Source organism: Arvicanthis niloticus, chromosome 10 (genome assembly GCF_011762505.2).
Source record: "Arvicanthis niloticus isolate mArvNil1 chromosome 10, mArvNil1.pat.X, whole genome shotgun sequence".
Classification (NCBI taxonomy): Eukaryota; Metazoa; Chordata; class Mammalia; order Rodentia; family Muridae; genus Arvicanthis; species Arvicanthis niloticus.
The window spans coordinates 28,079,606-28,107,578 of NC_047667.1; the positions used below are offsets into that span (position 1 = coordinate 28,079,606).

The 27,973-nt window shown below is 37.7% G+C and overlaps 1 protein-coding gene across 3 annotated transcripts in view; it reads left to right on the plus strand.

Moving 5' to 3' along the window:
• The window catches only part of Dennd1b (DENN domain containing 1B), a 191,756-nt gene that overhangs the window by 141,811 nt on the left and 21,972 nt on the right, over positions 1–27,973 (plus strand). For all 3 annotated transcript variants that reach the window (XM_034513152.2, XM_034513153.2, XM_076941283.1), the window contains 5 exons: positions 15,177–15,267; positions 20,064–20,104; positions 21,135–21,203; positions 25,458–25,514; positions 26,352–26,459. In XM_034513152.2, coding sequence (XP_034369043.1) covers positions 15,177–15,267; positions 20,064–20,104; positions 21,135–21,203; positions 25,458–25,514; positions 26,352–26,459 — 366 coding nt within the window. The remainder of the gene's footprint in view (positions 1–15,176; positions 15,268–20,063; positions 20,105–21,134; positions 21,204–25,457; positions 25,515–26,351; positions 26,460–27,973) is intronic.

Consider the following 27,973-nt stretch of genomic DNA (forward strand, 5'->3'; position numbering starts at 1 on the left):
TGCTGAGCTGTCTGCAGCCTTAGGCAATGTATTTTGCTTGTTTGTACTATGTGATCACAAATCTCTTAGATCAGGTTGTCTTAGTTCCTGTTTACACAATCTTTATTTACTTATAACTACTTGATTGTCTTATTCCACATCGACATTTTAAATATAAAACTATCTCTGCATGCAGCCTTACTTACACTAACACTGTGTTGTAAGCAGCACGAAGCTAGGAGCCAAACATCAATGCCTTGGAGAACCACCAGACTAACAAAACTGTTAGTGCAGAAAACGACATCCGATAAAAATTACCTTCAAATTAGTTATGAATTAGGTATCAAATTGATGATGAGTTAATGCCATTCATAGTTTGATGAATTAAAGATAATTTGTGGCTAAATATACTTTGTGGTAATATAACTGTCTTTTAAATAGTAAAGTTTTACCTCAAAGAGAGGCTTATATGAATTTAAAACAGAGATGTGTATTTCCTAAGATGAAGTTGTTCCTTTAAGATCCCTGTCTCTTGTTGTCTCCATGTTGATAGTAAGTTAGATTCCAGAGTATAATGATGCAGCCCCAGGGCCATCTAATGTGTGTTTGAGTTAAGTGTTACTCCCTGCCTTGTGTGTGTCTCTCTCTCTCTGTGTGTTTGTGTGTGTTTGTGTGTGTGTGTGTGTCTGTTTAATCTATTAAGAAGCTATACCACATACCATTATTTAAAAATGTGTTATGGGCTATTGAGATGACTCTGTGGACTTGCCACCACATCTGACAGCTTGAGTTCTGTTCCTATTATAATAGTGTGACAATATCGCATTAAAGAAGAATCTCTGAAGTCAAAGGAAACATTTATCTTGGTTAGATATAAGTGTAGAGAGATTCCTTGAGCTGAAGAACTGTGTGAAATAGAAATGACCCAGGATACACTGCATAGAGACAAACCGTAGATAGATGGGTAGAAAGTCAGGAGATAGAGTATATAAGGAAGATATCCACACCCCATGTAATCCCAGTAAGTACCACAGAGACCAAAACAGAGACAGGAGTTGCAAGAATCATACTTGAACTAATGAAATACTGCATGTAATTGCTTTGCAAAGTTCAGTATATCCAAATTGAATAACATCAGCCATAAAACAGTAGAGAAAGAGAAGGGGAGGTTTTTTTTTTTTTTTTTTTTTTTTTAAATATATTTTAGGTGCACATAATGCATTGCCCACAGATTGTGGGAGAGGATACCAGATCCCCTGAGCTGGAATTACAGGAGATTGTGAGCTTCTCCAGAGTGGATGTTGGAAAGTGAACTTGGACCCCGTTGGAAGAGCAGTGGGTGCACTTAACTGCTGAACCATCTCTCTAGCCTGGGAAATTTTTTTAATGAATAAATTATAATGTAGTAGAACACTACATCAGGGAAATGAATTAATTGTAAAAAAGTGAAAATGAATGATCTGAATGAAATATTACCATGTTGTATATGTATGTGTTGAGTACTTTTATAAGGTATCCAAATGAGCAAATAATTATATGTGTGATATATAATTATGCTATATGATAAAATATAATTAAAAAAACATAAAGCAAAAGCCAAGCTGAAGTGATTGTGATCTTTTCTGCAGAGAGAGGTTGTGCTGCTTATGTTATTTTGTCAACTTCACACATGCTGGAGTTGTCTGAGAAGAGAGACCATCAATCGAGAAAATGCCTCTGTAAGATTGACTGTTGACAAGCCTGTGGGGTACTTTCTTAATTAGTGATTGATGTGAGTGGGCCTAGCACATTATGGATAAAGCCACCTCTGGGTTGGTGGTCCTGGGTGCTTTCAGAAAGCAAGCTGAGCAAGCCATGATGAGCAAGCCAATAAGCAGTACTTTTCCATGGCCTTTGTATCAGCTCCTGCCCCAGGTGTCTTCCTAGAATTCCTGCACTACTTCCGAGATAATGGACTACAAACTGTAAGATGAAATAAAGCGTTTCTTCCCCAAGTTGCTTCTGCCTGTCGTGTTTAACCCCAGGAAAGGAATCTCTTAACTAAAACAGAGGCACAGAGAGGGACATTTAAGTCCTTTTGACTTATTATTTCATTGTAGTATTTTATATATACTTTGAAAACTTTAATTGACAAAACTAACTGTGTAGGGGTCGTGGCTTGCTGCATATTCACACAGACACATATATGTCCACACGCACAGCATGGGGCTACCACATTCTGTTAGCTAACGCTAATCGACATAGTTTTGGTAGTGAGCACACACAAAATTTACTCGGCAAATTGGGAATATATACTGAATTATCATAAACTGTGGTAACCATGTTGTAAAGTAGTTGTCAGAAATTTGTTTGATTCTTAGCATGCCCCTGCTCTCCTAGCCGAGCCTGCAGCTAAGTGGTTTCATTAACAGAGCATCAGTTGCTACTTCACTTTATCATCAACACTGACTGCTGAGTATTTAGATTCAGTATTAATTTTGGTATTTTATGAAGGCATTTTTTGGTCATGTCTCCAGATTAGGCTCTAATGGATTGCATTTTTATTGATGATTGAAAATCCCTCTGAGTCTCTGCTTCCACATCTATGAAGGGAGTTGAACTTGAATACTAAGCCTCAGATGCCTTTACCTCTTACATTACATGATACCATGAAATAAACACAAAGCTTAGAGAGACGACGGTGGGTTCCATTTGGATTAATTCCTGTTTAGATAATAAATTTGGATGGAATGCCAGAAAACATTCCTCAAATCCATGATCTTGACGTCACCATGCTTCTCTCCATTGCAGCTTTATGAAGACTTAAGCCGCACTTTAAGTCTCTTGCCTTTATTTAATACTATACTAATCTAATAAGGGAAGTTTTCTTTGTGTTTTATTTACTTCTAAATCTACTGGTCAAAAAAGTTCCTTTGTTTATGTACTTTCCAAAGTTAGAATCACGGCTGAGTTTAGCATGTTAATCTTAAAATCTACGTCTATTCTGTGACTATAAGACCTCTCTGTGACCTTAGGCCCTCTTAACTGGCAGTGTAGATTACTGTTAGGAAATCTGATTAATAACAAGGGCCTCTAATTTACATAGACAGTCCACCCTCCACTCCACCACACCCCTGAAAAAGAAAAAAACAAAACAAAACAAAACAAAACAATTCAGCTTATGCAATTGCTAACTCACTTGAGGAAGAAAAGTGTAGGGAAGATTTCAGTTAAAAGTTTGTCTTCTATTAATTATCTAAAATGTTTCTTATCTTTCGTAACATAATGTAAATCTGTATTCCCTCAATGGTTTTATATAACAAGTACCTGTTCATGTACAAATGTACAAGGAGAGTACATTTTTTTTTTTATCAATTCTGTTTGTTCTTACATAGTTTCACATATGAATCCATCAATTGTGAGTAAGTCAGTAGTAAACAGGGCCACAGGAGCTTTCCAGTAGTGTGTGGGCCCAGTGTGGGAGACCACAGTACTTTTTCAGAGTATAGGGAGGTGTCTGTGTATTATGATGTCTACTATTTTTTTTTTCAAAAACACCTCTGTAAAGTACAGCATTGTGTATTTTAAAGCAAAACATCTAAAACAAATTGCTACTAAAATCACCATCCTCTGACTGTAATTTGTAAGGAATGATATAAATTCAGTTAACTAGACTCTGTTTGTCCTTGAATGTACATAAACCCACAACCCATCCCATGTCTAGTAACATGCCTGTCCCACAACTAGTACCTTCAGTTTCAGTCATGGTTCTCTTGAGGACAGAGGTTAAAGATGAAACTCTGTGTATGTCTGTTTGTCTTCATATTAGTAAGAGCACTTATTCTGGGTTGCTGTAACTTGTCTCCTCTGTATCCCTGCCTTCACCTTTGTGAAGCATTCTCTAATTCCCTGTGTTCATTCGCTCCCGATGTCATTGAATCTGCAGGATTTTTTCTATGCCTATGTTTTCTCATTTTGTTAAGACTATATTGGTCATTGGTTTTATGTCAGGAAGAGTCACTTTGCACACTTGAATTTCAGCTACTTTCATAAGAATTTTAGTGGTGGAATGGCTAGCAAACAGAAGATATGAAAAATACTTAATAAATGGAAATCAGAGAAGGCTCCATACAGGCACCAGCTCGACCTCTCTGCGTTCAGTGATGTGTATGGATGTTGTCCTAGGCAATGGGGTTCCTCTGTCAATTTACTGAGAGCAACCCCCAGTCCTAGCATCGGCTTGGGTTGTTGGGAGATCTCCACTGGACCCCCTCATCCAACAACTCAACCTTATGCAACCCAGTCCTGCCACTAGGAGACTGGCCTGGCTATAAGAGATGGCTAGTTCAGACCTAGTATCCTGCTTTACTAACTAGGAGTCACCACCATTTCCCTCATGGATTACAGGAAGTTTCCACTGCAGAGCCTTTTTACACTGCTCACCCAAATAGCCCCCTCCCCACTGTCTCCCTACATCCCATCTCTCCTTCATCCTGATCCCTCCCAATCCATGCCACACTCTCCCCAACTTCACCTGCAGATCTATTGTTTTCCCTTCCTAAGGGAGATCCTTGCATCCTTCCTAGAGCCCTTCTCTACCTGACCTTGCTGCGGCTAGGGATTAAAGCTTGGTTATTATTTACTTAATGGCTCATATCCACCTATAAGTGAATACATACCTTACTTGATTTTCTGGGTCTGGTTACCTCACTCAGGATGATATTTTTTCTTCTAGCTCTATCCATTTGCCTGCAAATTTTATGTTATCATTTTTTTTTAATAGCTGAATAATAGTCCATGGTGTAAATGTTCCAGGTTTCATGTATCATTCTTCTGTTGTAGGACATATAGGTTGTTTTCATTTCTTGGTATTATGAATAAAGCCACAGTAAGCATGGCTGAGTAAGTGTTCTTGTGGTAGAAAGGAGTATCCTTTGGTTATATGCTCAAGAGTGGTATAGCTGGGTCTTGAGGCAGACTGATTTCCAGTTTTCTGAGAAGCTGCCATTTTGATTTCCATAGTGGCTGTACACGGTTGCACTTCCCACCCTCAGCCCCCTCCCCAGCCCCACAGCAATGAAGGAGTGTTCCCATTATTCCATGTCCTCACCAGCATGAGCTGTCATTTGTGTTATTGATCTTACCCATTCTAACAGACGTAAGAAGAAATCTCAAAGAAGTGTTGATTTGTATTTCTCTGATGGTTAAGGGTGCTGAAAATTTCTTTACATGTTCTTAAGCTGCTTGAAACTTCTCTTTTGAGAATTCTCTGTTCAGATTGGTACCCCATTTTTAAATTGGATTATTTGGGACTTTTTTTATATGTAGTTTCTTGATTTCTTCATATATTTTGGATATTAGACTTCTCTTTTCCATTCCTGCTGCTGATTTGTCCTACTGACAGTGTCATTTACCTTACAGAGGCAGTGCAGTCTCATGAGATCCCACTTGTTATTGAGTTTAGTGCTTATGCTCTGCTCTCAGTGTTCTTATTCTTTCAGAAAGTTATCTCCTGGGCCAGTGTGTTCAAGCCTGTTTTCCCACTGTCTCTTCTATCAGGTTTACGGTGTCTAGTTTTATCTTTGGGTCTTTTATCCACTTGGATGTGAGTTTGGTGCAGGATGATAAATGTGAATCTATTTGCATTCTACATGTAGATTCCCTGTACCAGTGCCATTCATTGAAGATGATGTCTTTTTTTCCACAGTGTGTATTTCTGGCTTTTTTTTTTTTTTTTTTTTTATCTGAAATCAGGTGTCCATAGGTGTGCAGATTTATGTTTGGGTCTGCAATTTGATTCCATTGATTGACACATCTATTTTAATGTCAGTCCGCTGCAGTTTTTATTACTGTAACCCTGTAGTACAACTGAAATCAGGGATGCTAATAACGTTAGCAGTTCTTGTTTGGATTGCAGCAGTCAGGATAGTTTCAACTGTCCTGTGTTTTTTGTTTTTTATATGAAGTTAAGAATTGTTCTTTCAAGGTCTATAAAGAATTATGTTGGAATTTCGATGGGGATTGTATTGAATCTGTAATAAACCTTGGGTAGGATGGCCATTTGTTATGTGAATCCTACCAATCCATGAGCATAGGAGATCTTTCCTTCTTCTGATATCGTCTTAAGTTTCTTTCTTAAAATACTTAAAGGTTTTTTTTTTTTGTCATACAAATTTTTCACTTGTTTGTTAAGAGTTACCACCAAGATATTTTATATTATTTGGGGCTATTGTGAAAGGTTGTTTCTTAATTTTTTTTCTCAGTCTGTCTTTTGTATAGAGGAGGGCTACTGATATCTATCTATCTATCTATCTATCTATCTATCTATCTATCTATGTATCTATGTCTTGTATCCATCCACTTCATTCAAAGTGTTTATCAGCTGTAGGAGTTCCGTAGTAGAAGTTTGAGGGTCATTCATGTATCATATTATCTGTGACATATAATGTAGTATAATATATAAAATTATACTTTGACTTCTTTCTTTCCAGTTTGTATTCCCATGATCTTCTTAAGTTGTCTATTGCTCCAGCTAGTACTTCCAGTACTATATTGAATAGATGTGGAGAGAGTGAAAAAACTTGTCTTGTTCCTGATTTTAATGGATTTTTGTTTTGAGTATCTCTTCATTTAATTTTAAGTTGGCTATAGGCTTGCTATAAATAGCCTTTATTATGTTTAGGTATATCTTTGTATTCCTAATATTTCCAAAACTTTTATCATGAAAGGGTATTAGATTTTATCAAAGGCCTTTTCTGCATCTAATGAGATAGCATGTGGTTTTTGTCTTTCAGTTTGTTTATATGGTGGATTACATCTACTGATTTTTCATATATTGAACCATCACTACATCTCTGTGATGAAAATAACTTGTTCATGGTGGATGAGTTTTTGTTGTAGTTTTGGCTCTCTTTACCATTTTATTGAGTATTTTTGCATCTTTGTCATATGGGAAATTGTTCTCTAACTCTTTTCTTTGGTGATTCTTTGATTTGGGTATCAGGGTAACTGAGGCCTCATAAAATGAATTGGACAATATTTCTTCTGTTTCTGTTTTGGGACATAATTTGAGGGGTACTGGTGTTAACTCTTCTTCGAAAGTCTGGTAAAATTCTGTACTAAAACCATTTGGCCTTATGCAGACTTTTAATGGCTGATTCTATCACCTTAGTGGTTATGGGTCTATTCAAAGTATGTATCTGGTTGTGATTTAACTTTGGTTAAGTGGTACTATGGTGAAAATTATTGATGTCTTTCAGGCTTTTCAATTTCATGGAATATGTGATGATTCTTTGGATTTCCTTGGTGTCTGTTGCTATGCCCCCTTTTGTTTCTGATTTTGTTAATTTGGATATTCTCTTTTTGTCTCTTAGTTTGGATAGGGGTTTGTCTATCTTGTTGGTTTCCTTAAAAAAAAATCAATTCTTTGTTTCAGTGATTTTCTTCATTGTTCTCTTTGTTTCTATTTTCTTTCATCCCTCAGTTTGATTATTTATTTTCATCTACTTCTCTTGGGTATACTTATTTCTTTTGTTCTAGAGCTTACAGATTTGCTGTTAAGTTGCTTGATTGCAATATCTCTAATTTTTTAGTGTAGGCACTTAGGACTATGAACTCTACTCTTACTACCATTTTGATTGTGACTCATGGGTATAGATATGCTGTGTATTCATCTTCATTGCATTCTAGAAAGTCTTTCTGTTTTTCTTTATTTCTGTCTTGACCCACTTTTCATCAGTAGAGAATTGTTTCGTTTCTATGAGGTTGTAAGCTTTCAGTTGTTTCTGTTCTTGATAATCAGCTTCAATCTGTGATAGTCTGATAAAATGCAGAGAATTATTTCAGTTTTCTTGTATTTGTTAAAACTTGCTTTGTGTTCAAGTATGTGGTCAATTATGGAGGAAGGAAGTTCTATGATGTGCAGAGAAGAAGGTATATTCTTTTGTGTTTGGGTGAAACATTCTCTAAATACCTGCTTAGTCCATTTGGCTTATTTCTTATGTCTTGTCTGGATGATTTGTCTGTTGGTGAATACATGGTATATTGACATTTCCCACTATCAATGTGCAAATGTCAATATATGATTTAAGCTGTAGTATTGTTTCTTTTACAGAAGTGTGTGTGCTCTTGTGCTTCGGACATAGATGTTAAAAATTGAAATGTCATCTTAGTGGATTTATTTTTCTTAATATATTATGAGCTTCCTAAGATTGAAAGCACATCTGATTCCAATGTTTGCCTGGAGTTTCTTGCACAGAATGCTGCTTGTGGTCAGTGCTAAGTAAGTCAGAGGAAAATTACTTGTAACAATTTTTTACATATATAGTGAGTTCAGATCTAAAACATTCATAAACTACTGTTTTTACCACCACTAAGGATAAATGGTGGTTCTTTGGTTAGTAAGGAAGATTACTATTTTAATAAAGTACCATCTTTATTAAATAAAAAAACTTTAGTACCATCTAAGGGAAAACAAAATCACAGATAATGTGCACTAAATAAATATGTAAATGATTGCTTTAGGGGAAAAATAATGTGACCACCAACCCCTCCACCCCAAATAGTCATTTTATGATTAATAATACAGCAATTCTATCAAATTGTTATTATTGGAAGAAATCCATTTATAGTATAGTATTCATAGTATTTGTCTCTTTGGAGTATTTATTTCTCTCGTGTAGTTCAAGCCTAATGTTTCAAGTTCCTCTATAGAACAAAAAGACTGATTTTTTTCTTTTCATCTCTTACATTTGCCAAATATTTATGCTCCAGCCATAGTGAGATACTTGCCATGTATTTTATGACAATTATGTTTTGTCTTCATGCGTCTGAATCTAAATTATAATAGAGGACTAATATATTGAGTGAATGAGTTACAACATATTATAAGGAAATAAAAATGAGCTTTGTTAAAACTGACATTATAGTAGGTGTTTTTTTGAATGCCTCTTTTAATCTGTCTTAATATTCAAGATAGCCATATGTAATCTGGCTCCACTTCTGAAGTTATCAAGCCAACTCCAGTGGTTAAGCAACTTGTGGACTGTCAAGGCTGTGAGTTACATGCAGTAGGTCTAAAAGGCCATGGATCGTTATTCTCATTCTAAGAATAACCTCCTGATGAAATAATGCCTGCGTGCTTATCATTGTCCGTCCTGCTCTAAGTATCCTCTCTCTGGCTGACATTCCTCAGTTTAGTCTTTAGACTTGCCAGTGTCTCTTTCTTGTTTGGGCTTTTCATAATCCTTTTCCTCTTAGGATATTTGGATGTGTGCCATGTAACATTTCTTCTTTTGTTTGACTTTTTTGAGTTATAGACTCTTTAATGATATGGATGATAGTTTATATCTTAAGTACTTCTATATCCTAACACCTATTTAGTATCTATTTAATACTAATGAATAAATTAAAAACAGTGGATTAAGTATCTACTATATGGAATAGGCCGAAAACATATTGTAACAATTTTAGTATCTAAGAAATCTAAAGTTGAATATAATAAAACTCATCAAAACTAGTGCTGCTGTAGTATTATAAAGCATGGGATATCTGCAGTTTCTTGTTCTATGTAGAAATGGGAAATCTGCAGGATTCCTAGCTTACCATATTTTATGACAGGACCCCTTTTCCTTGACTTGGTAAGCTGTTGGATAAAAGGAATGGGTCAGAAGCCAAATATGTTCCTTTTATGTAACTAGAGATTTGGGGAGATATTTAAAAAGCTTTTAACCTAAACAATAAATTGTTATAATTCTCCATGTTTTCTTAATGACCTTTGTCATGGTAGCTATTCCCGGTATGTGTTTTGCTGCTAAGAGCAACACGCACATGACTAGCCCTGACGGTTCCAGACTCTTACAGCATTAGGTGGCACCAGGCATACATTCCACAGTGTTAAAAGGAATAAAGCAGAAAATGAGGCAAAGGGACACACCATTTGTGTGCAGAAGAATTTACAGGGCAAGTAGCATAGCAGGACAAAAGATGCACTTTGAGTTCAAGTAGCACTCAAAATGGCTGTCAGTCCTCTTTCGTCAGAGTCCTAGAGAGTCTGCAAAACAGGCATGTTATTGAACTGGTAAATTTAAAGGTAAGATTCAATAACGTGCCTGTCTATCTGCATCACTTAAAGTGCTGTGGTCTGAGCATAAGCAGTGCCTTCCTGTGTGGTACCCAAAGGCAGAGCCCCAAAGACATTCAGGCTGTTTGTTTAATGCCCCTGAGAGCTGACAGCAATGGGAACAGACACTGGAATGGAACAATACATCTGTTTTGACGACATCAGACAATATTTCAAAAGACTTAATATTTAAAAGATAATCATATGCTTTCTGAGTCGGGAAGCTGGACAGGTGCTGGTGTCACTTAAGTCATTTGGCTGGATCGTGGCTAAAAATGTTCTTACAAGAATTGTGTTTCAGAAATGCTAAATTCAACATTTTTATTAGATATTCAAGTAAGATATTGAGTAGGCAAACAGATAAACAAGGCACAGGAGAAAATTGGACTGGAGATAAAGAACCAGGGTTCCTCACAGATAGCAGTGTTTTTATAGCCATCAGCTTACCCCCAAGTGAGATGAGCAAGGTCAGAGCAAGGGAGAGCAGCTAAGGAGCTGTGGGAGGGAGAGCGGTCCAGCAGTGCGATGGGGCAGAAATCAGGGAGAACTTTGCAAGTAAAGAATTTCAAGGGGCTAAACTGTCAAATGCTTATGGTGTTAATCAAATAACAGAGAGGCCTTGCTGGTGTGGAGGTGGAGATGGCGATTAAAGGCTTGATGGGAGAGGGCAAGCTGGCCCACTGCTCTGCCTTCTTCTGTAAGAAGCTTCAGAAGTGGACTTAGGGAGCTGAGATCAGGGGGTAAAATAACAACTCCTCTCCTCTCCTGAGTATACTTTCTTTCTCTACTCAGTCTTTTTTCTGTTGGTGAAATTAGGAAGCAAAATCATCTGCCTATACTCTAGGGAGCAGGAAATGTCTGGACATAACAGTAGAAAGAAAAGAATAATTACTAAACCATCTTTCCACATTTTTAGTATATAGTTTTCTTTTTTTATTGAAAATAGATTCTTTTCTCGCATAATGTACCTGACTTCTCCTCCCTCTACTACCCATCTTCCCTTCCATCTGGATACCTTTATGCTAGAGAGAGAGAGAGAGAGAGAGAGAGAGAGAGAGAGAGAGAGAGAGAGAGAGAGAGACACACACACACACACACACGGGGGGGGGGTGTTGGGGGTGGGAGAGGGACAGACAGAGAGACAGGCCAGTCTGGCATGGGCTTTTGAAACCTCAAAGCCCACCCCTAGTCCACACTTGATGTAACAAGGCCACACCTCCTATCAAAGAGTTTTATTCCCTGGAGACTATGTATTCAAGCCATTCTTAGTCAAACCACCACACCTGCCAAATAACTGCACTGTTGACTGCTGTCCCTAGCACAATGATTTTTAAGATTTTTTTCCTCCTAAAATGAAATACTTTAAGTATCAAAATAATGAAATCGAATTGTTGACATCCTAATTTTGATAGGTGGATTACAATTAAATATTTCTGTTCTGTGTAGACCTAAGGGCAATGGAATATTGATAATGACTTATTTTGGATATTTAGATTTATTTTGGAAATACACCAAAGTGGGGAGTTCAGTAAAGGAGATACATTTATCTCTTAGGGCTGGTCAGCTGACCCTTTGTTTCAACTTTAATCTGGAAATCTGACCAGAATAATAAATTTAAAAAAATTTGGGTTGGGGGAGTCTGCTATGATGTCTATTTTCTAAAATGTGTTACATTTTTCCAATTAATTGTATATTTAATTGTATTTCAAAACTCAATAGGTTTCTGAATTCTTTTTTTTATTATAACATAATTACATAATTTTCCTTTCCTTTCTCTCCCTCCAAACCTTCCCAGATACCCACCTTGTTCTTTTGCAAATTTATAGCCTCTTTTTTTTTCTTGCTGGAGTTTTGTGAATAGTACTATTTGCTGAAGTGACTTTAAAGCAAATATTTCTTTACATTAAACTAGTTTTCTATAAAACAACTGTGTGAAGATTAGAAATGTTTGACAGGTTTTAGTGATACCAGGATCAAAAAGAAGAGCAAGAAACTTTTTGCTGCTGTGGAATGTTTATCTCATAAACTGCTTCGCTATTTATGTTATGCCATATGATTAACAAAATCTAGTTCTTGCAACTATTGAAGCTGTAGAATAGAAAGAAATAATTCCGTATCTTATATATAATCTCACTTTTCTAGAGAACTGTGTGTAATATATGCATGTTTGTGGAGGCCAGAGACAACTTCAGATGTTGTTTCTCAAAACCCAGCTTTTTTTGATGAAGTTATTGGTGGTGGTGGTGACAGCAGTGGTGATAGGGTGTGCATGTGCACATGTGTGCATGCACGTGAATTTTAAAAATATTTTTCTCACCAAGCTGTCTCCTCAGCCCCATGTCAATTTATCACTTTATAATTTACTTTTTAAAAATTATAGAGTTCAGAATGCCATCTTTCAAAACAGACTTTCAAATTATATTACAAATCTACTCATTGATTATCCAATGCTCTATCTGTCACTACTGCTGACAGCGTTACTTGTTACTAGCAGTAAAAAAGAAAATGAATTTAAGACTAAGTTATCTGAAAATAAAATGTTTGCTAAATGAAATAATCAGTATAACTCAAACAGTATATTATGAATGCATTTTTTCAACAGAAATCAGTTGGTTTTTGTTTGTTTGGGGTTTTGTGTGTGTGTGTGTGTGTGTTATTTCAAAATTGTATGCAGCAGTATGTAAAACTGTTTAGTCTCTTGCATACTGTGAGTGGGTATAGAGATAGCAGAGTCAGATGACCAAGAGCCACATGGATTTGGGGAAAGCAAAAGCTGTTATTGAAATATACATTGCTAAAGGAGTTCAGAGAACTTCTTGCTCAGCTCTCCGCCCCATTCATAACTTTTTCCAGATATCTATACCTGGTGTCAATATTTGCATATCTGCATTTATAATCTATATGTGCATTTGAAAACATCACTTACTTTGTGTACATTTTGAAGTGTCTGATTCTCACTGACAGGATGTTTGCCAAGTCAGTGATAACACATGACATTTTATCAAGTGATGAATTTCTGTTGGCCTGACTCACTAGTTTAGTTACATAAACTAGTTACTCATGCTCAGAAGTGCTCAATCCCTAGATAGGTTTGGGATTTATTTCTTTTTTTGACTCAAACTATTCCACTCATTTAATGAAATGAATGGATTTTGTTCCATAAACAAAAAGGAAAACCTTTTTTAAAGTTTTGAACTCTTAATCTTTTAGAACAAATTAAGTCCTTTAAAAGGCTGGCTTAGTTTGTTCCCTTTGAGAGTAATATATTGCTTTAAATTTATTATTTTCCTTTCACCCTGTATTTTAAAAATGATTCTTGGTCCGTGGAATTACATCACTTTAATTTGATTTATACTGCTGTGTTAAAACATGTGCAGGTGAAATTTTACATGTCTAACTTTTATTTTTAAATTAATCACTTGTTGTATACAGTGAAGACACCACCATCATATTACTGTCTTTGATCTCTAGATAAAATGTTGATACAGTATATCAATGTAATTATTTACCTTTAAAGCCAAGTAAAAATGTATGGCCTTTAACATCTTTTGAATATTCTTTATCCCTTCAGCTGCATTCCATTTAAACTGTGTGTCTGGGACCAAGCAGAGTAAGACTATGTGTTCCAACCAGCACTAAACCTCAGCAATAATTAATGAGTGGAAGACCACTGCTCTCACTCCCAGCTTCATTCTGTTGCCTGTCGTCCATTTGTAGAGTTAGGGCTTCTTGGGCTCTTTCCCATTGACTTTGGCATGTCCATTGTCATCATATTTGTTCACCTCATGTTTGGCCCATCATGTTGGTGAGACTTTATGGGTGGAGCTTCTGACATTACTAGGAGACACAGTCACACAGCAACTCGCTGACCTTCTGGTTTTTACAATCTTTCTGCCCTCTCTTCTGCAACATTCCCTGAGCCTTAGGTGTGAGAATATTTTGTAGATTTATCCACGGGGACAGGGCTCCACAACTCTGTATTTTGTTTGGTTGTAGTTTTCTGTCCTGATCTCCGTCTGTTGAAAACGAGGGTTTCCTTTATGAGAAGTGAGGTCTATGCTCACCTGTGGTTATAAGGACAAACATTTATAGACTGTTGTTAGGAATTATGCTGGTTTAGTAAATTAGTGGTTGTAGACTCTCTTCCAATTACCATGTTACTAGCACTGGTAGTTACCTAGGTTTCCAATACTAGGCATAGTTTCCCTTTTATTAAGTAAGTCTTAACAATTTGAGAGCTGTTGTTTATATGGAATGTGTGCCACTTCTGTACCCTTAGAATTATTGTGACATGCTCATTATTGATGTGGTCAATTGACTGGTTGCCTCTCTCCTCTGGAAGTTTCCATGGTGCCTTCTGGTACTAGAGGAACTAGTCCTCAGGGCGAAGGCATTCACGTTAGTTCTAACCGGTGCATCTGTTGGCTCTGTATTTGTTGTTGTTTGTTTGTTTTGTTTTGTATTCTTAAAAGCCTGTGGAATGATTTCTATCCTATTATGAATTACTTTTTTATGATTTATTTACTTATTCACTTTACATCCCAGTATCAGCTCCACCTTTCCTCCCAGTAACCCCCCATAGCTCCTCCCACCACTCCCCCTCCTCTTCTCCTCTGAGAAGGGGGACCACCCCTAGATATCACCCCCCAGCACATCAAGTCACTTCTGAACTAGGCACATAGAGTTAGCCCTGTTCTTTAAGCACATGGTGTCTTCAGCAAATAGGGACTCACCATCTACCTCTGAGCACAGTGAAAGGCAGTTGCAGTAAGCTGGTGTTTTGGGAGTCTTTAATAGCTCTGGCCAACAACTTAAGAGAAGGCTTCTTTTAGTACTAGGGTTTTTGTTAGGTGGCTTGGCTCTTGGGTTAAACATTATCAGTCTGGAAGAAAAAGTTTATTAAAACTATATATGTATATCTATATAGAGAATTACATGTAGTATATGGTTTTCTTTAGGAAATTGTGAATAAAATGACTTCTATGGTTGTTTTAGACATTGCTATTGTCATTTTACCCATTACCCTCGTTTTTCCTCTATGAGTAATTTTTAATGTTATAAAAATGAAAAATTAACATTTGAAACTTTTAAATTTCAGTTTATTGACGGTCGACTGGCGAAGCTTAATGCAGGAAGAGGTTTCTCTGATATATTTGAAGAAGAGATCACTTCGGGTGGCTTCTGTGGAGGTAATGATAATCTGGAGAGTAATTACCTAGACAATATCTGATTTTTGTGTCAGTCTCTGATATAAACAGTTATTTTCTCCTAAACACACACTATTTTATGTACAATTTTTATCTTATATGAGCTATGCTATAGTCTTATTTTTGTGATATTAATTACCAAAGTAGGAAGGTTTGTTTCATAAATTAGTAGTTATTCTAATCTCTTAGTATTATTAAAAATAAATAACAGAAAATCAAGTAATTTGTAGCATTTACCCACTTCCCACCTAATGGTAGCTTCTGCTAGAACATGGTGAGTGCTGTCTGATTCTGAGTCTGAGTTTGGAGCTGAGACTCTGGTTGAATTAGTGTACTGCAATGTAGTGCAGCCGAAAACGCCAGCATGCCTGTGTGCACGCTGCCTGTTTCAGTAAGTGGGGAGTGGGAATCTGTACAACTCTTGGTCCACAGACTGCAATAGGATTAGAAAAGTTCTACGTGTACCATTCCAAAACTAGAATGTCTTCCAAATGTGAATATCCAGTGTTAGATCATGTAGGCAAGCAGTGGGTTCTGAGCTGACATGCTGTCAGCAGATGTTCTACGGTGTAGTCCTGCCAGGGTCTTAGTGATTCTTCCAGGCAGGATTCCTGAGTCCACACTGTGACTGCTCTGTATGTCATGAGAACCATGTGAACAATGTATCTGCCCTCACTGTCTTGCTGTGTTTGTTTTGACCTCTTTGTTGGTTTGCTTTGATAGGCAGGCTTTTAGTCATTTGAATAGTTACCAAACTTGAGAGGATAAAAAGAAACAAGTACATATCTGCATGTTTCATGCCTTAATTTTTTTTTTATTCTTAAATGATACCCATTGTCTGCCATAAAGCATAAAGGTAAATGGGTGAAGAGAATTTCCTCAAAGGAGAGCAGATGATCTTGGCAGCCATAGGACTTCACCTAGCAGAAGTGCAGCACCGAGATACACTGAGCTTGGGGTTAGTTTATCTGACTCAGCAAGGGAGCTCCATGTGGTTCATTCAGCTACATTCCCGCTCATGTGCAGAAACTCAGCTTCAATGGGACTTTTGTGTTAAAATGATGCCTTTTTACTTTTCAACTCAGACAAGCAAAATATTGTCAGCTTATGGACACATTGCTTGAGGCGTCCCCACAGTATTTACATAACTGCTGTCTCATTATCTTTATGACCTGTGGGGCTGGTAGCTTTTGTAGAATTGAAGATGACATCTTGTGACAGTAATGGGGGAGAGCTGTGATCCTTTTATACACTTAAATTCTGTAATAACTGCTAGTCCAGAAACTACAGAGAGAAAGGGAGATGAAGGCATATAAGGATAGCTAATTCATTTTATTTTTATTATGTATTCACTAAAAATAATAGTGTTGCAGTGAATATGATGGATATTTATATTCTATCATAGAAGGATCTGAGGCTTGGTCAGTATCTGACTTAGAGAGTGCTCTACTTAATTCCAGTTATGTACTGATTCCAGTTAGTTATTTTTATTAAAATTTCTGACTCCCATGTTCTAATCTGAGGGAGCAAATGCTTAACCAAAAGGAAAGCCCATTTTCATAGTTATCAATTTCAGTGAATAAGAAAGTATTTTTAAAAATTATGCCAATCAAGTGCTATTTTTACTTGTATTTTACATTGCCTTAGAAATACATAGATTGTTCTTAGCAAAAAAAAAAAAAAAATGTGTGATTCATGAAGATTTGAAATGGAAAGAAAACAGGAGTTTTTTTTTTTTTTTTCTTTTTATTTGGTACTATTTTGCTTCTGCTGTTCAGGAAATTTACAAGGCACCCCTTTATAAGGCAACTCCACTTAACCAGTTTACATGGAAGCATGTTTTGGGAATTATGTATGTTAGTCGGTTTCCCTGTGGTCCTTTCAAAAGTATTTAGTCTTGGTTATTCCTCCCTGCTCCCTGCTCTACCTTGCTCCCCTGTGCAGCCCACTTAACCCAGCCTGCTCCGTGATTCTCCTCTCTCTTTTTTTCTTTCTTTCTTTTCTTTCTTTCTTTCTTTTTTTCTTTCTTTCTTTCTTTTTTTACTTTTTGTGTTGGATATTTTATTTACATTTCAGATGTGTTCCCTTACCCCATGTACTACGCCCTGCCCAGGAACCCCCTATCCCATGCCCCCTCCTCCTGCTTCTATGAGAATGTGCCCCCATCCACCCACCCATCCACTCCCACCTCCCCACCCTCGAATTTCCCATCACTGGGGCATCCAGCCTCCATGGGATCAAGGATCTCCTCTCCCACATATGTCTGACAAGGCCATCTTCTTCTACATATACAGCTGGAGCCTTGGGTTCCTCCCTATGTGCTCCCAGGCTGGTGGTTTAGACTCTGGGGAGCTCTGGTTGGTTGGTATTGTTGCTCTCCTCATGGGGCCACAAACCCTTTTAACTCCTTCAGCTCCTTCTCTCTAACTCCTCCATTGGGAACCCCTTGATCAGATCAGTGGTTAGCTGTGAGCATCTGCCTCTGAATATGTCAGACTCTGGCAGACCTCTAAGGAGACAGCTATATCAGGCTCTTGTCAACATGCACTTCCTGACATCCACATCTGTGTCTAGCTTAGGTGACTACCTGGGATGGATACCCAGGTGGAATGGTCTCCAGACGGCCCCTCCTTCAGTTTTTGTCCCACACTTTGTCTCCATATTTGCTCCCTTGAGTATTTTGTTACTCCTTCTAAGAAGGACCAAAGCACCCACACTTGGTCTTTCTTCTCCATGAGCTTCATGTGGTTTGTGAGTTGAATCTTGGGTATTGCGAGCTTCTGGGCTAATATCCAATTATCAGTGAGTGAATACCATGTGTGTTCTTTTGTAATTGGGTTACCTCACTCAGGATGATATTTTCTAGTTTCATCCATCTACCTAAGAATTTCTCGAATTCACTGTCTTTAATAGCTGAGTAATACTCCACTGTGTAAATGTAACACATTTACTATATCCATTCCTCTGTTGAAGGACATCTGGGTACTTTCCAGCTTCTGGCTATTATAAAGGCTTCCATGAACATAGTGGAGCATGTGTCCTTGTTAAATGTTGGAGCATTTTCTGGGTATATGCCCAGGAGTGGTATAGCTGGGTCCTCGGGTAATGCTATGTCCAATTTTCTGAGGAACCACCAGACTAATTTCCAGAGTGGTTGTATCAGCTTGCAATCCCACCAACAATGAAGAAATGTTCCTCTTTCTCCACATCCTCGTCAGCATCTACTATCACCTGAGTTTCTGATCTTAGCCATTCTAACTGGTGTGAGGTGGAATCTCAGGGTTGTTTTGATTTGCATTTCCTTGATGACTAAGGATGTTGAACATTTTTTTAGGTGTTTCTCAGCCATTTGAGTTTCCTCAGTTGAGAATTCTTTGTTTAGCTCTGTACCCCATTTTTTAATAGGGTTATTTGGTTGTCTGGAGTCTAATTTCTTGAGTTCTTTGTATATATTGGATATCAGCCCTCTATTGGATGTAGGATTGGTAATGATCTTTTCCCAATCTGTTGTTTTGTCCTGTTGACAGTGTCTCTTGCCTTACAGAAGCTTTGCAATTTTATGAGGTCCCATTTGTCAATTGTTGATCTTAGAGCATAAGCCATTGGTGTTCTATTCAGGAACTTTCCCCCTGTGCCCAAGTACTCAATGCATCACAGAGTTAGAAAGAGAAATTCTCAAATTCATTTGGAATAACAAAAAACCCAGGACAGCAAAAACTGTTCTCAACAATAAAAGAACTTCTGGAGGAATCACCATCCCTGACCTCAAGCTGTACTACAGAGCAATAGTGATGAAAACTGCATGGTATTGGTACAGAGACAGGCAGGAAGATAAGTGGAATAGAATTGAAGATCCAGAAATGAACCCACATACCTATGGTCACTTGATCTTTGACAAAGGAGCTAAAAATGTCCAGTGGAAAAGGGACAGAATTTTCAACAAATGGTGCTGGTTCAACTGGAGGTCAGCATGTAGAAGAATGCAAATCAATCCATTCTTATCCCCTTGTACAAAGCTCAAGTCCAAGTGGATAAAGGACCTTCACATAAAGCCAGATACACTGAAACTAATAGAAGAGAAGGTGGGGAAGAACCCCCTCCCTCTTCTTACTGCCTGCCTTCTCTCTTCTTCCTCCCTTAACATCCAGCCCTCACAGTTTTCCTGACTTGTATTTTTTTCAGAGCCCCAACTTTGAGCACCCCTCCCCCTTTTGAGAAGGTAATCGCTTTTGAAACTAGGAGGAGGGAGTCCCTGTGTAACTTGATCTGTTCCGTTTTGTTATCAAGCAGTCCTGGAGGTAGCATTTTGGGATTGAAGAAACAATGAATCAAGATTTAAAATACCTGATTCTTAATTTAGTTGGCCATTAATAGAACTAGTCACCTATCTGTTGGCCTTCTGCCTTCTAGAGGTTCAGGCTCAACCAGAAACTTTGACTTTCTCATTGGCACTGCTGCTTTGCATACTTTACAGTCGGGAAATGCAGACCATATACAGTAGGCAGAAACATCTTATGACCTACAAAAAGCTGAATATGAACTGATACTTCATGAGAGAATATAGTGAAGCCTTAGGTTCATGTGTGAATGAAGAATAGTGCTTGTTGGTGTGAGTCCTGATTGTACGGTGCACTCCCTCTCAGGACCCTGGTCCTGCTCTTACAACAGGCCAGTAAAGGGGCCTGCTGGACTGCTGAGCTCGCTGCCCCTGGACGAGCTGTGGTTCTAGTTTTACCCTTTAGCAGCCATGCTTGCCATCTAATGTTTATGTGTTCCAGGGAGCCCGCGGTCGTATCAACAGTGGGTGTATACTGTCAAGGTAAGCATATGCCTTTTGTTTCTTCCCTTTTCACTCTAGAAAGTGTAGAGAGAAATGTTGAGAAAAAATATTCTGGCTATACCTAACACTGTTTAATTTGAAATATGTATATTTTATCACACTAAGTATCTTTTATTTATATTTTGCTGATAATTGTAAAGGAAATTTAAAATGAAAGTGTTTAGTTCAGGAGTAAAAGTCTTATTCAAAGCCAACATTTGCCTGCATATTGTATTATAGGTCAGAACACCCATGTTCTGCATAGTTTCTGACGGTGTGATACTTTTGGGAAGAGGGAACTTCAGTCGAGGAAATGCATCTATCATATTGGTCTGTGGGCATGGCTGTGTGGCATTGTCTTGATTAATGATTGATGGACCAGCCCACAGTGGGCAGTGCCACCCTGGACAGGTGGTCCTGGTGTAAAACAAGCAGCTGACTAGGAGCTTGGAAGGGAGCCGGTGAGCCATGCTCCTCCCTTCAGGTTCCTGCTTGAGTGCCTGCCCTAGCTTTCTTTGATGGTGGACTCTGACTTGAGTGATTTAATAAATCCTTTACTTTTGAAGTGATTTTCATCAGTGTCATAGCAAGAGAAAGCAAACAAAGGACTAGGGTGCAGTAGAAGGGTTTGATGGGGTTTTACTGGATAGCAATGCTTTCTTAGTATGATTTGTTCTAATGAAGAAAATCTCCCATAGATGAGCTCTTTATTGCCCAGCATCAAAGCAGCTGATAATCATCTTCTCTCTGTTGAGAAATGTGAAGTTTGTCTTCAGTATTGTCCATATTACTTGTTTATTTCAGCCTCATGATGAAATGACTCTTCATTGATGCTTTACACCAACTGAAAAGAACCAAGTAGAATATTTAAACTCTGTTCCAAATCATTATAAAATAGAAAATATTAAAAATACTTGACATAACTTTATGGGTCTTTAACTTAAGAGTTTTTCTTCTGTATTACTGACAGTGTTTCATTTTTCTCGGACAGTTTGCCCACAAGTCTTTAAAGCTGTTTCTCTTCTTTCAGAAAGGAGGTGCATTGTTCAACACGGCAGTGACTAAAGCAACTCCTGCTGTGCGGACCGCATACAAATTTGTAAGTTTTCTCTCTGAATTTCACACTTCTGCTGATAAAATTACATTTATGATGTGTGTGTGCACGCTTGCATGCATACATTTACTTTTGTTTCTTTTATAATAGCACTTTTGTTTACTTAAGGTCAGTGTAAAATTACCTTCTACATTCTTTTTATTGAGAATTTCATGTGAGTATTGTGTATATGTCGCTCTCCTTCTCCTCCTTTTCTTCCTCCTCTTCTTCCACTTCCTCCTCCTTTCCTTCCTCCTTTCCCTCCTCCTCCTCCTTCTAGTTCCTCTGGTATGACTTCCACTCCTTAAATTCATTCTTAAAATATAATTGTTACATCTTTGTGTATTATGTGTATGTATTTAAGTATATATAAGTTATAAATACAACTTGTTGAGTTCATTTAGTGTTTCTCGTGTGGTTAGGCATAAGCTCTTAGGCTTGGCTACCCTCATTCTGGAGAAGACAGATCCCCTTCTCTCTCAGCTGCTATTAACTTCCAGTAGCTCATTGTCTAGGAATCAAGCCCTGTTAGAATCTTTTCATCCACATCAGTTGTTTAGGCAACGGTACTGTTGGGATCTCCTGGGTGCAGCTTCCCTGTCATCTGTAGAAGATATTATCTCAGAGCGCACATCCTGCCCTGGGCCTCTGGCTCTCAGAGTGTTTCCAATGCTCCTTGAGCCTCAGCTGTGGGGTTGAGCTATGGATTTTTCAGTGGGCTGAGCACCCACAGGCGGTTGTTCTCAGTGTTTTTGACCAGTTATGGCTTTATAATGTTAAACAGGGTCTCCCACAAGAGTGTGGTGCTTACCATCAGGCCAGGTCTGGCAAAGTCCAGGAGCCTTGTGAATCTGCCTACCTTTGCCTTTCCAGCTGTAAATACAAGTGCAGCTTCGTATCCATCCAGCCTTTTACTGGGATCTGGTGATCAAATACAGGTCTTTATGCTGGTATGGCAAGCACTGTTACCTTCTGAGCTATTGCTACAGCTCTGTCTTCCATTTCTAAACTAAGCTTTATAAAATATTTAGAGTTCATATTGAACAAAATAAAGTCTGTTATTAAAATAACACCGTGTGGAAAGTTATTTTTTTATATAATCTAAATATTTCCTTGTTTTACTTAAAAGTTATCAACAGAATCATTTAGTAGATTTTGAAGCGGTCCACATGAGATGCTAGTTGGGAGGTTAGTTTAATTCCTACAGTATATTTTATAGGTTCCTTCTTTGCTTGAGGAGAAAATGAGCAGAACACTGTGTGGTATCTCTCATCTGTTCACTACATGATGCTTTAACTCTCCATGTTTCTTCAGAGATTCACTGTGGCTTAGAGAATATGGTGACAAGAGCAGCAATAAATAAGTAATGAAAGGCGCTCTTTACTACGGCAGCTAAGGAGGGAGAGCAGCCCCACCTACGTCCTGTTCTGCTGAGGTCCCCCCATCCCTCAGTTTAACAGACCTCAAAACCACTCAGCTAATTGGCCGCGCTCTGTCCTTGCTCATGCTGTTCCTTCTACCAGGAACTTCCATTTCTCCTTTACTGAACTGGTGATACTGCCTCGTCTCTGAGACTTACATGCTTCATTTAGTTGTCACTCCTGCCCCTCCCCTACAAAAAAGTACAGCCCTTCCCTTGCTCCCATAAGGATTGTAGGATTTGCTTTGTCACTTACGTCATCTGAACATATTGATCTCAAGACAATGAACTCCTTAAGGGACAACATAATGAGACAGTTCTCACTGGTTATATTATTATATGTATTCTATGTTTCAGAAAGCTTCCAGGGCAGTTGTAATCTTATAAGAATCCATCTTTAGATGCATCCTCAGTAAAATGTTTGTATGATTCACATAACAATTTTTTCAAAACTTAAAGACATGTCTATACTTCAGTTATTTATTGAACAAGCAATTTGATTGCCCATTAGCAAGAGTCAATTGTAAGAGGAGCCTCAATTGAGAAAACACCTCCACCAGACTGGCCTGTGTGCAAACTTGGAGCATGTTTTCTCAATTGATGATTTCTGTGGGAGGGCATGGTGATTGTGGGTGATGTATCCTTGGGCAGGTAGTCATAGATGCTATAAGAAAGCAGATTAACCAAGCCAGGAGGAGCTAGCAAGCCATCAGCACTCCTTCGTGGCCTTTACACTGCTCCCTGCTCTCACCATCCTGCTTTGCCTGAGTTCCTGACCTGATTTCACCACTTGATAAACTCCAAACTATAAGATGATATAAGCCCTTTCCTCCCTAAGTTGCTTTTGGTTATGGTGTTTTACCACAGCAATAGAAACCCCAACTCATCCACTGTGAGTTAGGCCTTGTGCTCATCTTAAGTCAGAGCAGAGACCATGAAAGGTATTGTAGGAGAGACGCTGTCAGTGGTGGCCAGTCACAGTCCCATTGCTACATCTGTGCTTTCATTTAAGTGAATATGATTTCTGTCTTATGTATAAGGTTTTTTTTTTTTTTTTTATACTACAGCCTGCTGAAATATGTTTAACCTTACTGAGTTTGTGCCTTTTCATGTTTATAGGAACCATAAGCAAAACTAAGAGACAAACACCCAGTCAGGAAAAAAAAAAAAAAAAAAAAGAAAAAGAAGCGCATCCAGATGAAGGAAATGGATATTTAAGAATCTTTTGGTTATTTTATTAATGAAACATGCAACTTTGGTGTGCCTAAGCTGCAAGGTAGACGTTAGAACTAACCAGTGGACAGATCTGAACACTGTGGAAGCGGCTGACACGAGACTCAACTTTGTATACTATGGCAATAAGGAAACTGTGTGATAGACAGGCTAGGAGTGATTGAAAACAGTGTGAGGAAAGCAAAGCTGCCTCAGCCCAGGACATAAAACAAAAGATTTTTTTCTTTGATAATTGCTTACTTTATCACAATATAAGGGTGGATATAGGACTCTTTGACTCAGTTGCTTAACAATTAAAGTAAGGAATGAAATGTCTTTATTGATTTTCCAAAATACAAAAACAAACAACAACAAACCAGAGGATATATTCTAGTTATCTATCTATCTATCTATCTATCTATCTATCTATCTAGAGATTGTCTTTTATTGTAGTATTTTTCAATTTTGTTTTTAAATAATGCAAAAGTAATTGTTCAGAACACTGCTTGAGTGCTTCACGGTATGTAAATGGTGTTCTGAGCTTACACTTGTTAATTCAGAAGGAACCTTTCCTTCAGAGAGCTTGATAGTCGTATTTTGACTTCCCTCAAAAACAAAATAGGAAGCAGCACAGGTACTAACCTGTGAGTACTTACAGTGGTAGCAAGGGCTTTGGGACTGATGTCTAGTCTGTGTGTCTGTAGATAAGACTTATGCTGTCCTCTTTTTGTTGAGGCTTAAAACACGGGTGTGTTTGGAAAACATTGCTTGTTCCTTACTCCTTGAAAATGGAGAAGTTAGATTTCACAACTAAATATAACCCAGATTTGAATCTAGACAATATAGACTTAATCTTCCTGCACCACTGTACTCTTTTATATGGTATCTTGGGAGCAGTGTAATCCTGGAGTTGGGACAAAAGGTGCAGTGTATCTAAGCACCCAGCACACACTCAGAAAACACAAAATAAATGAGGCTTCCTTATATCTGTTTTTACCTGGAATACTCTGAGTAAAAGTCTCCAGGGCAACAAAGATCCCGCCATTATGAAGCTCCCAGTTGTCTTAAGTTGGACCCCACAATTCACAGCCAAACTGGAGGCACTGAGTCATGAGGACAAATCCTAGAGAAATATGAAGTTAGCGTGAAATTGTTCAGCGACTTTTAATTTTTGCTAGAAAATCTGTGTGAAATACCACTCCCCTAAGATGCCTGTGCATCTGTCTGCAAAAGCACTTCAACAATGCTCTCTAAAATTGCTTCAGTTTCTTGAAGCTTATACATTTGTCTACATAACTTGATGCTGTGATTTACTTTGTCTTTTGTCCTCTCTCATTGGTCACAATTTTAAATTAATATGGGGATCAGGTACTCAATTGATTCTAGGCTGAATGTTAACCTTAGTGTGTTTGTATGCAATACAGATTGAACCTTTTAAACAACAGTTTAGGCTTGGTAAAGTGATAACTGGATGGCCTCCCTGGAAATAGTATTAGGATATAATTTGTTTCTTTTCTAGTAATATGGATAGTTAGCAAACCTTATTAGAGATAATCTTACATATCTGTTTATTTAGTAAATAATAATAGAAGCGTAAGAAGCTAGATACACTTATTCTCATTTCCTAGGCAAAGAGTCACGCCAGACTGGGACTAAGGGAGGTGAAGAGCAGGCTGAAACACAAGGTGCGTCTGTCTTCTTGGTCTTCTTACTTCACCCTGATTTTGTATGAGTTTGTAGCCCCTGCTCTACAAACTGTGAGATTTATGTTTTAATGGCTTTTAAGATATGCTCTCCCTTTGTTCAAGAATATATTTTTTGTAACAAGTCCTCTGACAAGTAACTCTCAGCTATTCTATATGCATCCATTGAAAAATCTTTGTATTGTTTGCATATTTTATCACAGAATGTGGAGATCTACAAAAATACTTTTAGCAGGATGTATATTTTCATAAAGTTGATTGCCATTGTACTAAAATTGAAGATCTTGCTTCAAGCTGATCATTTAAAAAAAAAATCTTTGGGTTGAAATGAATCAAAAAATGCTACCATTTGGTTTTATAGGTTCATCCCAGTGATAGTTACTACAGTGAGGAATGTTCCTAATTTATAAAAGATCACATATGATAATTTGATTTTGAATCTACGGGTATTCCAGGTTACATGTGGATGCAATATGTATATATTTATGTGTTTGGTTTACTTACAAATTATATCTTTGCAATTTTGTTAATAATTGGTGTTCTGAATTTTTACTTTTGAAGAAAATAAAATACTTAAAAATCTTCCATTCTAGAACATTTATCTTTATATAAATTTTATTTCAACTATTCAAAGTATGAATGATTTTTTTAATTTAATTAAATCATACTATAGAAAATCATTATTTTCTCAGCATATTTTTTAAAATTATACCTATAGTGTGTTTTTCTTTTCATGTTATTCAGGCAACCTTATTAATGAAATAACTTTAGTTTAAAAGTGGAGTATTGTAAAATAATTCTACTTTTCTTCATGTATAGGACAATGAGGAAGATTATGGGACCTGTTCTGATTTGGTACAGTATACACCAGTTTACACTTTACACAATGAAAAGGGAGAAGACAGAGAGAAGCATAAGCTTTCCCAGGTAAGGATGCTTGCCCTTTGTGCCCCTGGTCTCAGATTACACAATTTCAACAAATTCTTTAGAAGTAATGTGAGCCACTGATACTTCTCTTATTCGAAAATCAGGATAGCTGGTCAATGGAGAGAGTAGTGCACTCAGGACGGAAATGGAGAAACAGATAGCCCTACTCTGAAAATTCCAGCTTGATGCAGAGCTGGAACATTCCACACAGAACCTGGGCAACAGGTCACATTCCAAACATAATCCTACTATAATATTTATTACAATATTGGTTCTATGTATAGGCTATCTGAATAATTAATTTGATATTAGGATAATTCATGTTCACAAGATATCTCCATATGTATCTACAGATACTGTAGCACCTTACAAACAAAGTATAAAATATGAAACAGTGCCATTCCCAAGCCTTTTGCGTACGGGTTACCTAACTTGTGTTTCATCATGTCTTCAAAGAGTTTATACCCCATTGAGTCTGAGAGACATTTAAATCTGTGATTATGTGCTGTATCAGAGTTACACAGAACAACAATAATAAACTTCCTTTACTGCAAACATAAAACGCATAACCCAGACATCCAATATTAAAACAATATTTGGAAATCCATTGGTGAAGCAGTGTGTAAATGATCCTCATCCTGTACTGGGTGCCTCTTGATGGGCCAACCATAACTGTTCACGTTGTGACTGACAATGCTTTGAAGATGCTTCCTGGATAACATCTTAACTACCAGCACGGTACACTAAGGGCTCTTCCCCTTTGTGACAGCATGTGTGACAGGAAGCTGAGTCCTTGTGCTGCCCAGGATCAAGAAATGGTCTGTATCATTTATCACTAGCTGGAAACAACTCAAAAGTTGAAAGATCATTTTTACTTAAGGTATATTGCTTCTCTCCAGTGGCATGGGCACTATATGCATGGTTTTTCTATACCTAGATATTTTATTTGCTATTATTATTTAAAACTTCTGTTCAAATGCTGATATCACTAAAAATATTGTCCCAAGTGGCAAACTGTTTAGAAAAATAGCAATGTAATCTCTTTAGAGTAGGCTCCCAAAGGTTTTAACCAATTAAACTTCTCATGACAAATCATGGTTTATTAGGCATCTTTAGAAATGAGCTTTAGAGTCCAATCCATATAGTGCCTGCACAGCTGCTTGTTAAGGCTAACAGCCAGGCTAGTGGTAGCAATGTCTGTGGCTCATACAAGATTAGGGCTAGAAAAGGACAACTTAAGAAAGGAAGGGTTTATTTGGCTTACAATGTTGGGGTACACAAACTGTAGCAGGAAGTCTACATGGCAGCAGGTGTTTAAGCAGCTGGTCACATGGCATACACTGTCACGGCCCATTGAATGGTGCTACCCAGCAGTATAGAAAACCTAACCAATATAGAAAATCCTCACAGATCCCTCTAGAAGTCGTTTCCATGGGATTCTAAACGCCATCAATGGGGAAATCAAGAGGAACCATTTCAACTCCAGATTTTGTCATCTTGATACCTAAACATAT